Source organism: Haliotis asinina, chromosome 5, assembly GCF_037392515.1.
Source record: "Haliotis asinina isolate JCU_RB_2024 chromosome 5, JCU_Hal_asi_v2, whole genome shotgun sequence".
NCBI classification, from domain to species: Eukaryota; Metazoa; Mollusca; class Gastropoda; order Lepetellida; family Haliotidae; genus Haliotis; species Haliotis asinina.
In genome coordinates, this window is record NC_090284.1 from 957,523 (window position 1) to 971,125 (window position 13,603).

At 44.7% G+C, this 13,603-nt stretch overlaps 1 protein-coding gene across 1 annotated transcript in view; it reads right to left on the bottom strand.

The window, feature by feature from the left end:
• Positions 1-4,464: 4,464 nt before the first annotated feature.
• The window catches only part of LOC137284144 (transmembrane protein 180-like), a 33,042-nt gene continuing 23,903 nt past the window's right edge, over positions 4,465-13,603 (bottom strand). The window contains exons 4-5 of the mRNA XM_067815831.1: positions 5,581-5,664; positions 4,465-5,180 (exon numbers count right to left, since the gene is read on the bottom strand). Of these exons, the coding sequence (XP_067671932.1) occupies positions 4,898-5,180; positions 5,581-5,664 (367 nt within the window). The 3' untranslated portion in view covers positions 4,465-4,897. The remainder of the gene's footprint in view (positions 5,181-5,580; positions 5,665-13,603) is intronic.

The window sequence follows — 13,603 nt, forward strand, 5'->3', positions numbered from 1 at the left end:
CCATGACATTTGTCAACCAAGTCTGGGAGCCTGATCTCTGTTGATCCCGTTAGTCAACTCTTACAACAAGCATGGGTTACTAAAGATCAATTCTAACCCGAACCTTCAAGGGTTAGGAACAAGGACAAACATGATCCCCATACATACCATGATACTATGAAGCTCAAACCATATCCCAATGATGTCTAATGCATGGCACTTAGTGACATGATGCCCATGACTTGACACGATGACATCACAGCCCAATCATCCAAGCAGCACAGACAATAGCAGTACGGGACCAGATCCTTCTAAACTACTAGAGAGTTGCGAGCTATTCCATAGGCAATGGGACTGTGTCGCAAGGCACGATCATCAGCTCCTCCCTGACGAACGCTCTCGGCGTTCCGTCATTAAAGTAGTACAATTTCCGTTTGCCGTCTTTGATGCCGACCAGGTCTACGTTGTACGTTTTCATGGACCATACATTAAAAAGGCTTGGCGACCTCGTTTGAATCTTTGGTCGTCAGCAGTTTGGCTTCCCTGTAGCTTCCTTGCGAGAGAAACAGGAGGTCTGCTTGGTGAACCCAATTCGGGGTCGAAACGTCGAAAAGTTTCTTCTCGGGATGTACTGAGACGGCAGCAGGTAGACTTGCCACAAAGCTTCTTTTTCAAGCTCTAACTTCCTCTTCTGAGACTCAAGCGGCTCTGGCATAGGCTGTAGTAAATTTTCTCCATCAACGTATGCATGCATGTGTACATGTGCGTTCAATTAATTTGTGTCTGTGGTGACCCGTTGATGGCAATCCATTGTTTGTCTTCCTTGGAGACAGTGAAGTCTTGTTGATCATCAGACCATGTATCCTGTATCCGCGGCTTCTTAGCATGTTCATGCAGTGTTTGATGGTTTTGCTCTTGAAAAGGGTGTCCTTGAATCTGGCGTGCTTCATGCTCTTTTTCACCACGTGTTTCTTCACACCCTTTGCTTTCCTGATTTCTGCGGCAGTGGCTTTCTTGATGGAATGGATCTTGGGTCTCAAGCCGACATACTCAGCGATCGCTGTGTTGGTGCACCCGTCCTTCATCTCGCCAAGCACTTTTTATGTTGGTGGCGTCATGCAACGGGTGGTCTTTGGGATAGCTGTTGATGTCGTACAGATGCCAAGTCGTCGTCGAATATGGTGCTCTGACTGAAAACAGGACTGGCGATGAGTTTTATGAGTTTGACTTCCTTGGTGGATCTCACAAGCTTCACGTCGATGGGTTTTCTCAAATTCTCCATGGTCTTGCCGAACACTGAGTTGTTCATGAGCTTGTACAGGTTTTTCTTGAAACCGCTGGTGACAAGCTTTCACAAGTCCATGCTCATCCCTTTGTTTAACTCTACCCAAGGACTTTGATTGAACACGAGCGCTTGGTGGACTTTCGTCAGTTTCATGCCCAACGGCAGGTACAGGTTGCAATAGTGAACGATGTAATTCCACTTCGAACAAGTTGCCTTTCTTTGAATCCGGCATGAGGCTTTTCACATTGATCAAGACCCATTCGAATCCCCTGGTGGGGAGATAATGGCTCATGGCCCAGCCGAGCTGGTTGTTGGCATTGAGGTAGAGCATCTGTTTGGTCGGCCGTGGCCTTTCACATACTTGTTACGTCTTTGGTGTAGCATTTGGAGGCCATGGAAATACCATCTTGCAAACCTTTCTTGATGAACTGGTACATGTCATAAAAGCTGTTTTTTCTGTGTATCTCAAACACGTTTTTCTGTATATCTTGAACACGTCTGCTAACATTGGCATGTCTGTTTTCAAGAACAAGTCATGGTACACAGTCACCCAGATTCTTCCACAAGTCGATCATGTGCACGTAATCATTCAGGGTGATGGACAACTCCGTCATGGTGCTGCGAAAGCAATCGATGAGAAGCAATCACATCTCATTGAACCTGCAATCTGAAGACCATCCGTTCATGTATTTGTCAGGCTAGATGCCCTTCCTCAGCAGCAGCAGCGGTCGCGTCTCACTATCAGTGAATCGATTGGTGATGCGTAAGTTGTTTGAGTCATTGGCTTTCATGAGACTGTCTAGAGACGACATCAGGAACTGAAAACTTCCTATGAATTTCAGACCTCCCAAAGAGAAGGAGATGTATTTTTCCATGTTGTTGGGGATGCACATTATTTTGCTGTAGACCTTCATGATGACCTGCATGATCAAGTGAGAATCATACCAGCAGAGGTTGTGAAACATGACAGGGATTTGTATGGCTTTGTGATTGATTTAAAGCTTCGGATTGCAGGTGTTGTGAGCGGCACCTCTGTACTTGCTGGTAATATGACAGTGATCTCTCATAACATCACTGTTCAGGGGCTCGTCGCTCATGTGGCATTTCTTGGCCTTCTCATAAGCAAGTTTCTCCTCTGATGGCATGCGCATGGGGATGACGGTGTGCAGATATTTTCCACTCCAGCGATAATGGCATTTCACGCCAATCCCGCACATGTAGCTGATGAAACCGTTTCACAGGGATGTTCTCGCTGGGAAACCAAATCAGCAGCATTTGGTTTTGATTGATCAAGCTCAGATTGTTAATGACGATCACCGACTGGCGCACAGCTTTGTTCTCCAAGGTGCCCTCAGTTTTCGCAAAGGATCGAGCTCTTGTGACATCATTATGTTATGCTACACACCAAACGTATTTGTTTAACACAAAAGTGGACAAGATTCCGGTGGACCATTTCGACGTGCAGCCTCTGGTTGACGAGGAGAAGGCAGACACCTCGTTCATGGGAGACATCATAAGCGCTGAGCTTCTGAAGATGACACTGGGTGATTATTACAAAGTGATAAACATTACACTGAACCCACATATCGCGAGGACTCCAAGTTCATGATCAACGACATAGGGAAGCTGCTGCTGAAATCCTCACCTCACGTTTCTCTCAGATCTCAGATCAGATCAGGAAAACCCATCACTTTGTCATTGACGGCCAGACATCATGGCATGGGGTTCGACCAAGACGAACTGAATTTGCAACATTACAACCAACAAGGTCTATCCACAAAGACCACCAATACCCTTCAAAACGTGCGGAACGAACTCAGAGCTGTGTTGGATCGAGACAATTTGAGGGACGTGCCACAATGTGTCAAGGAAGCATCAGATGGAATGACATATTGTCAACAATGAATGATACCACCCCTTAGAACCTTTGCGAACTGTGAGAGTTGGACAAGGCCATGCAAACCATGTGCACATCACTGGTTAACAACATCGCCTAACTGTATGTCTCAACAACCGCATCACATATGAGAAAACAAAGCTCAAACAAGCGGACGATGACAATGACGAGATTAACAGACATTATTTCGAGAAGTTGCATGACTGCTATGGAATCAATCCCAGGACTTCATTGTAATCATCCCATCACAGTTTGACAACGTTTATGTCATCACGGGATCAGACCACGACATCTCGCCATATGACTTATCGTGAATGCTGAAATCATGTCTGCAGACGCTTGTTTTGGTTTGAAATGTTTTTACAGATAAGTCCTGGTTTAGTGATATCAACATGCCAACAGACACACAGGAGAACGTTATGTACAGGCCTTGGCAAGGAATCGCTATAATGGTGGTTCCGTAAAGATTTGGGGTGCAATAAAAGCATGCCAAAAAGCTCCTTTGGTGATTCTTCAGGGCAGCATAACTAGTGTGGGCTACAGGGATCAGATTCTCTGATCTGTGGCAATTCCTTTTCTGCAACTTATACGGCAATGGTTGCTATGGATTTATTTGCAACATCACAACGTTGACTTATTGCCTTGGCCTGCAAATTCACCTGATCTCTCCCCAATAGAGCATGTTTGGGACGAGATGAATCAACGTCTATGGCAGATAACGTCCTTCACCTTACAACAGAACTTGAGAGAATATGGCGTGACATACCACCAACCTTCCTTGTACATTCAATGGGCTCTATGCATCATCGATGCACTGCTGTCCTCTATGCCGATATAGGACATACCCGTTATTGAGCTTGTGACATGGTCGTTTGACCCGTCCCACTTAAGGACTCATGGCGTCATTGTGATTGACTTTTCAGTTGAAATTGTCCTGACTTGTTATGGTGTCATGATCCCTCCCTTAAAGTTTCTATGTACCTTTGACACTGTTATCTTACTTTGGTATTATCGTACTTATCAACTGGGATAACATTTTGACAATGCACAGTTTCTTTATGTAGCTTGTATATGTTACATTCAACCACTTTTCTAAATGGCATTGTGTAATCATAGCTTTCGGCCCAAGGAGCCATGCCAATTAACACTCATCAGAGGGGTACGCAAAGCATGCAGTGTAGACTACCAGTTGTTCGGCTTTCATTTTAGTGAAAGTCATGGTGACTATGTGTGCTGGCGATTAGGTGCCTGTCTTTGAGGGCATTGATTCGAATCTGCAATGGGATTCAACTCAAAACAGTGCTAGAGTTTGTACTTTACTAAGAAAGTGTAATCCCAAATATAATATATGTAACAAAATGTTAGTTTAACATAAATACTTCAGTCAGCTTTAATGACTTTCCCCCTTGCAGGTCAGTATATATGTTCTGTCTCCAGTAGTCCCTCTTGGTCAAATCCTGGTCTCCATGAACTCCTGGTTTTCAGCAGGAGGCATTGAGCTCTCATCACCTCACACTGCATCATAGTGAAGGACTGTGAAGTTGCCATTTGAGACATACTGAGTGAGGCAATGGCTAAAAAGGAAAAGTGATGAGGCTTCAGTGACCTGGCACAGTAGTGAAGGGAGTGATCATCACCCGTAATTATATTTATGGTGAATTCCTGAGTGTGGCTGGGTGAGTGGTGTCCTTGGATGGTGAAGGAGGACGGTGGAGCGGCCAGTCATCCACTTGTGTTTATGCGGTGACATCAATCGTGTGGCTGGGTGCATGTCGTAGCCGAATGCTGAAGAAGGACCAAGACAGAAACTGCAAGCATCCCATGACAACAGGCAGACAGCAAGCCAGACGGAACATGACCTCCTTCAGTTGGGAGGTCTCAAATGAGGTAAGTGTCCCAGCTTTCAGGTGTTGGTACCCATACATGTTAAGAACTGCCACAATGAACATTGGACACAGAGACTGTGCTGGTTTTACCACCAGGGCATTTGTCCCAAAGATCATTGAGGACATCGGATGGCTGAAACAGACACAATCAACCTACACAAATTTGTCAACAGTAAACTATCATTCAATAACTAATGACAAGATCATGAATCGATTGCAAACATCTTTACATTATTGTAGCTGTGCTATGACTATATTTCTGTTTCCATTGTATTTTCATTCAATATCAGTGTCGAGAAATTAGCAGGGGTGACCAGTAATTTTCTTTAAAGAACAACAGTGCCTGTTCATGACAACATTCCTAAACTGACAAAAAACAAAAACAAAATCAGACCTTACTGAATGCTGCAGGACCCTGTCATGTACATGTGCAGTACATAAACTCAGACCCTCTACTTTCTGTCCTACCTATAGACCAATCTGTGCAGCACATAAACTCAGACCATCTACTTCTTGGCATGTGAAAAACTTACTTCCTGTTGAAGCGCTGCATGTTAGCATCAGCAATGTAGGAGAGAGGTAGGTTGAAGAAAGAGAAGGCCATGTTGGTATATGCACTGCAAAAAATATTCCACTTTGGGTTAGGAAATTCTTTCTAGGAGTGTTGGTCATTAAAATTTGAACTTGAAACAAAAGTTACTTTGTCAATCAACTTCAACCTGTAAATTAAGTCTGGACCAGTAATCCAGTGATCAATACTGTGTGTTATAAGCTGACATGCTGTCAACCAAATCCACAAGTCCCTGTAGATGCCTCTTACAACATCCACAAGTCCATGTAGATGCCTCTTACAACATCCTCAAGTCCCTGTAGATGCCTCTTACAATAACCACAAGTCCATGTAGATGAGATTCAACAAAGGCATTTAGAAGTTGGTGTAGTGATACAAGACAAATCTTATGAATAACAACTTCTTGGTTTATTTCTCACAACATTTCTGAGCTAGTATTTGTCGCTTTGTCAGGTGGATAATAATATAGTGAATAGTACAGTGTGCGTGCGTGTGTGCATGCATGTGCGGAAAGCCAGATATGTAAATTAAGTATATACAATCACAAGGAAATTAGGAGAAATAATAACATATGTACAAACAATGCGGTGTGATGAAAGACAAGAATACAATGATGATGTATGTTTTTACAATAAGGACAAGGGTAGGTTTACATAGCGGAGTGCTTTGAGAGTCTGATTTTGATGCGGAGGAGGTAAACTCCTTGATTCCAGTTGATCTTGGGCACTAACTTCTGTAACAGGAAGATCCTGTTTTGGATCCTCAAGTCTGCAGGATTCAGAGATTTAAAATCACAATGACAACCAAACTCAAGATTTTGCAAACAAAATAAATTCATTTCAAACTCCAAAAAGAAAATCATAATGTTAAACAAGAGAACAGAATACTGCCTCCAAAGATCTTTCATAATAATAAAAAATAAAAACTCTACTGCAAATGCCCCATATCCTGACTTAATGTTCCCTGCAACAGAAAAAAAAGTTACCTACTTTACATTATCTAACCAAACTCTATTTCTGCATAGTACTAAACTGCTAAAACTGAAAGAAACCTATAAATTTTGGTTAGTCTACAGATAAATTAGTGAATTCCTCACCTTTATAGTCTCTGTAGACCCCAGAGTCCAGAATATAAAATTATCAAACCTTTAATACCCCAAGCCTTTAACTCCTACCAAAACGAAACCATGCTTTGAAAATTTCCCAATATATGCCTACTAAAGAAAAGTTCAGTGGACTGATACCTCTCCTCATGAGAAACTCATGCACTATCCATTGCATAACTATGGAGAAGTAGCATACCAGGCACATGCCTCTTGGGTCTCACCCCTCAGAAGCTAAATGGACCAGCCCACTGAATCCTAAACCTGGTATATCATGTTGAACTTAGCATATCCCATTTCAACCCTTAAACAAGTCTAATTTCTGAATAAAACAAATAAAAATAACCCTACCATTACACTTCTTATGTTGATTGCCCCAAGAAGTTGCTCTAGTGCCCTTTACTGATAATGGAAGCCATGATTTGAGTGTGTTGCCAGTTGATAGAGTGATTTGGAGAGTGCACATTTGAGATCAGATTTTTCAGCTGAAGTTTTGTGGGTTTTTTTCAGTCCTATAGCTGCTTCCACAATCACAACAAATTCTGTAGATGCATCCTCTGCAACTCAGTGTGGTCTGGTTGCTGCCACCTCTCAGGATGTTTTTCAAGCATGCCTGAGTCTGACACTACCAGTCCTGGGAACAATGCCCAAGTCTCCTAGCCCTCTGGGGAAAATGTTTGAGTCTACCAGTCCTGAGAACAATGCCAGTCTCCCATCCCTCTGGGGAAAATGTTTGAGTCTACCAGTCCTGAGAACAATGCCAGTCTCCCATCCCTCTGGGGAAAATGTTTGAGTCTACCAGTCCTGAGAACAATGCCAGTCTCCCATCCCTCTGGGGAAAATGTTTGAGTCTACCAGTCCTGAGAACAATGCCAGTCTCCCATCCCTCTGGGGAAAATGTTTGAGTCTACCAGCCCTGAGAACAATGCCAGTCTCCCATCCCTCTGGGGAAAATGTTTGAGTCTACCAGTCCTGAGAACAATGCCAGTCTCCCATCCCTCTGGGGAAAATGTTTGAGTCTACCAGTCCTGAGAACAATGCCAGTCTCCCATCCCTCTGGGCAAAATGTTTGAGTCTACCAGTCCTGAGAACAATGCCAGTCTCCCATCCCTCTGGGCAAAATGTTTGAGTCTACCAGTCCTGAGAACAATGCCAGTCTCCCATCCCTCTGGGGAAAATGTTTGAGTCTACCAGTCCTGAGAACAATGCCAGTCTCCCATCCCTCTGGGGAAAATGTTTGAGTCTACCAGTCCTGAGAACAATGCCAGTCTCCCATCCCTCTGGGGAAAATGTTTGAGTCTACCAGTCTTGAGAACAATGCCAGTCTCCCATCCCTCTGGGGAAAATGTTTGAGTCTACCAGTCCTGAGAACAATGCCAGTCTCCCATCCCTCTGGGGAAAATGTTTGAGTCTACCAGCCCTGAGAACAATGCCAGTCTCCCATCCCTCTGGGGAAAATGTTTGAGTCTACCAGCCCTGAGAACAATGCCAGTCTCCCATCCCTCTGGGGAAAATGTTTGAGTCTACCAGCCCTGAGAACAATGCCAGTCTCCCATCCCTCTGGGGAAAATGTTTGAGTCTACCAGTCCTGAGAACAATGCCAGTCTCCCATCCCTCTGGGGAAAATGTTTGAGTCTACCAGCCCTGAGAACAATGCCAGTCTCCCATCCCTCTGGGGAAAATGTTTGAGTCTACCAGTCCTGAGAACAATGCCAGTCTCCCATCCCTCTGGGGAAAATGTTTGAGTCTACCAGTCCTGAGAACAATGCCAGTCTCCCATCCCTCTGGGGAAAATGTTTGAGTCTACCAGTCCTGAGAACAATGCCAGTCTCCCATCCCTCTGGGGAAAATGTTTGAGTCTACCAGCCCTGAGAACAATGCCAGTCTCCCATCCCTCTGGGGAAAATGTTTGAGTCTACCAGCCCTGAGAACAATGCCAGTCTCCCATCCCTCTGGGGAAAATGTTTGAGTCTACCAGCCCTGAGAACAATGCCAGTCTCCCATCCCTCTGGGGAAAATGTTTGAGTCTACCAGTAGTAGTATATACAATGACAGTTCTGGACCACTTTCAAGAAATGTCTCTACAAAGCCTTATTTAGTAAATAAGGCTTTGGTTGGGACCTTAGATCTTGCTACTATTACCCCTACTACAAAAAGGTTGGGTGTCTATGAAACAGTTTACCGTGTATTGGTTGGAGGTAACACTGTGCCGTACGGTACGATTAATAATTCTTCTCTTACAAACCCCCTACCCGGCCCACCCCTCAAGTAGTACAAGTTAGGTTCGTCGGCTTTCATATCCACTTTATCTATGTTGTAAGTTTTGACTGACCATATAGGATCGGTGGCCCGCTTACGGCTATCACCCTCGTGTTCCCCTACTACTTAACGTCTGTGCCTATGTTATGTTTATATCGATGAAACAGTTTAACGTGAACCGCCTACGATCTCTTTGGTGTTCATAATAAAGGCTTGCTGGGCTTTTTGTATCCCCTGTTCTATGTACTTTTTTTTCTCGTCCTCGCTGATAGCAGACTTACGAGACTTGGATCGAATATCTTGTTTCATTCCGTTATATTTTTTGAGTTCAGAGAGGATTGAACGAAACTCCTCTTCTGAGATCTTACTATCAGAGAGTGCCGTGGAAATACGCTCACTCACTGTGTTCAGCTTTGCTTCGGCCAGAACCCTGATCTCGTCGTGTTTCAATGCCTTACGATGCAGTCTGCGTGATACCAACTTAAGCGCCAACCCTAACACCCCCGCTATCCCAGCTGTTATTTCAAAACCTAGCACTATAGGTGCAGCCACGATGGTGGTTAACAACCCAACGCCTGCCGCCCCTAGTCCCATGCTGGTTGCCATAAGGGTAGTGTCAGCCCCGTCCACGATATTGAAAGCTCTATTGTACTTCTTACATAGTGCTTTCCGCGTGTCACGGTCTTGTTCTAGTTGACGTTTCACATCACATAACTGCCTCAAGCGGAACCCATCTACGGTTTCCAACGTCTTCGCTACTTCCTCTACGACTGGGTACAGACCCATCCTATAATATATATTATGAAAGATATTTTAATTGGGTTTCAGTTAATAATTCACGAATGAATTTGAAGCCTACAAGTTCTAGATTACCCAGGGTAATAGGTGAGAGGCTAATAGATTTTCCTGTTGTAATAAAAACCCCACTGAGGTTTATTAAGTGGTTTATAGGACCCGTGGAGGTATCCTGTTGTATAACAATACGACAATATTGGTCTTGGTGTTCGTCAAACCAGTGTATTGACACCCCGGGTAAAAATTGGTGTACTCTTGAGGTGTTTTCATAAAAGAAGACTTCTATGATGAGTGTGTAGGGGGGGAATATTTTATCAAGATGCCACTGGGATAAAAACTTACTGCTAAATGTTAATTTATTTTTTATTCCAGAACTTAACCTATTTTTTCCTTCACGAAGACTTATCGAGGATGTTGCTTTATCCTCAAAAATGAAATCCCCGGCCCAGATACCGTTATTCCTAATCTTAGAGATGGCCCCCCACTCGTCTTTTAATGTGATATAAGGTGAGGTGAGTGTTAAGTTGATCAACCATTTAGGCTCTTTAAAATCTGATAACGACACCCGTCTGTACACGTTGTCTTTGAAGTGCAGGATATATAAGGTGTCTTCCTCACCAGGCTGATCGAATCCCTCCGTATCTCCTAGGTCGTTAAGCGTAGTGTTGGGATGATGACTGGTCATTATTATACTATTACGATATAATTTCCAACTGGTTTTCTGATAATAATTCAGGGGTTAACTTCATACCCATGAAGTGTATGTTGTTAGGCAGGAAGATATTGATTAGTGATATCTTGTTTTCCACGATCACGTTGACCCCCTGCAGACTGGTCTTGGAGTCGACACCCACCCGCACGTAAGCATTGCAAACTTGATACTGATGTTGTTTGCCCCACCCGAGTTTGATCCCCTTCACGATCTCGACATCATTCCCCGATGGTTCCCCTAGGTAGACTTTGATGATCAGTGTTGAGTTTGCCGGTAGATCCTCTAGTATAGTGACCACACCTTCGAATTCAGACACCAACTGCAATTTCACGTTTTGTATGGCTGGTTTACTCGATAGCATGTGGGCTGCTATAGTGTTGACTGGGCTGACGACTATGCTACGTCTCTGAGTTGGGACGTAAGCCACGAGCAGGGTTCCATTGTTCACGACTTTGTTTAGGTGGTTGTCTTTGTTATCAGTGAACACGTAGGGGGAGACGAGTCTAATATTGAGAAACCAGTCGTTATCGGGTAACAACACCCACTTGTCATCTTCGGTGAAGACGAGCATATATGGTTTGTTTTGGACGACGGTAGTGCTCTCAACATCGTCTAAGTCGAACAGTTTACCACCGAACGATGGGTATATTATCCAATTATTATCACCGGTGTTGACAAGGGCGTACTTAGTGTTGACTGTTGCTCTTGTGGTATCTATCATATCACTTAGGGTTCCACCGGAGGGGATTTCAACCCGTTTGTAAATGTTGTTTTTCAGTTGCAAGGCGTACGATTTACCATCTACTCCGGGAGCGTCGAAACCGCGCGTGTCTCCGAGGTCGGAGAGCCCGATATTGACGCATTTTTTCACTCCGGGCCCTTGTGCGCTGGTCATTTTACATGAAGCGTTAAGCTGAGGTATCCTATATTTACAGGATTATGATTTATATCTAACACCGATATTGTCAGCTCAGGTATGTTGCCCTGGGTTAATCTCTTATACTGCCGTGGTGAAAACGACTCGGTTCTACCGTCGTTGTATTTCTCAGTTTTCACCGGCACTGCTCTTAGTATAGTGGAAGGGTGACCTCCTTGAATGTTATACGTTGTGCTCACCTGATTGAGATGAATGTACAGCTCTCGGTACGGTACTAGGTCGGGTAACTTCGTGCCTGTGACGGTTGTTGTTGGTTTTATCTCGTCAGGAGACATACCGAGTATCCTCGCTAATGGTCGGCCGAGCCTCAAGGGGTTTCTTCCGTTGTTGATTAACACCACTGTACCGTTTGAGTCGTTCATCTTGAGTTCGGCTCCATGGGGTTTGAAGACCTCGTCGTTTAGAGAGCACACACTGTAGTAGCCGTCAGTTATCTGGCTGCGAGTTCCACTGACGAACAGCTTATTGTTGCTGATGTTGATGTTAGTCCATTGCGGTAGGTAGGTGATATCGCAGAGTGCGACTTCGAGTTGACCTGACGTGTTATCGATCGCGTGCGTCAGCTGAACGGCCTCACCGCTCGTTATTCCTGGAAGTGTTATGTACATATTACATATATACTTATTATATAATAGTTTTAAAATGTATTCCCCTGGTGTGTTTTACCCTAAACTGGACGTAGATTTCTCCACCATGAAGATCGTGGTTGCTCCTGGGTTGTATTTCAATGCCAAGTTTATAGATATGCCTGATAAGTATAAGCTTTCGGTGACTAACGTCAAGGCAGTCCACGCTTGGTTCAACAACCCTATGCAGTTCTGGCAGAATCAATTCAACTTTGCCGTGTGGTGCGCTACAACAGGGTGTGGTGTGACATTGACCGACACTCGGCGTGGACCGCTGAGTCAGTCTGTGTTCAAGTTCCACGTGTACTACCAGGTCAGACGTATCCTTAAAGAGATCAGCGCCCCCCTCCCACAGGACAAAGCGTGGGACGCAACAAACAACCCGTACGATAGACGGGCCTACGAACGTATTTGCAACGAATTCGAAATAAACCCGAAGACGGATTGGCGTTTGCCGGGGCCGAACCACGGGTTGGGTATTCCTTACAGTGATGGGTTCGCGGCAAAAGCATTTAACCAATATATACTATCACACTTTATGAAACGAAAAATGTTTAGTTCGGATAGTTTTTTCCATATACTACAGGATCTTGTTCATAAACCTGCCAAATATGGGCCACAACCAGTGAAAGATGCTAGTGATGATTTAGTGAGACGAGGTATACTTAAGCAGGGCTATGCTTTGTCAAGTAATGAATGGAGGGATGATCGTATGGACTTTAAAGGTGGTGTTGCTTTCAAAATCCAGAAAGTGGAGCAGTCAACCACAGACGGGTGGAAAATGTTCATGCTGGACACGTCGTCATGCCGGGGTAGTCAGGTTGAACGACTCGATTCGAACGTACGTGGAGGGCGCTGTTGGGCGCGCAGTCGCAAACGCGTTCCAACATCATCGGTAAGGGAACTGCTTACGACGCTCAGAAACAATTCGTTGTCAACGTTGAGGATGCTATCAATTCTCCAGTTGATCTCCCGCGGGCTATCGAACGCTACCAAAACGTGTTAGAATACGCCAGGTCGAAAGTCGACTACGTGTTCGCCGTGGGGCTGTACATGGCTCCGAATGATATGCAACTGAGAGTAAAAAAAGTGGTGGGTTATAACAACGAAATAGTCATAGCCACGAAGGATCAAAAGTTGGGTATCAACCCCGATATTAACACCACCTATATCCCACACATCCCACCACGTGAAACGGGTATAGTTGCGCCACCCCCGGAGCCTAAAGTTCATGTGGAGGCACCCCCCACACACTCTCATATTCAGGCTCAGCAGCATATTGATAGTAAAACGGCCCTAGTGGTTGGTGGGGTAGCTTTGGGACTTATTTGGTTAAAGATTTCTTAGCCGCTACGTACACCAGACCCGCCACGGCGACGATGGCTGCCCACAGGTTTTGACTGAGCCACATGGCAGTTTTAGACAGAGCGCTTAACAACCACGAGACGATGCTACCCAGGATGCCGGGAAGGGCTTCGGCGGCTTTACCAGCCAGTTTAGCTAGGCCTTCCCCGAGTTTTTTTATCCAGTCTTTAACACCCCCACCGCCACTTG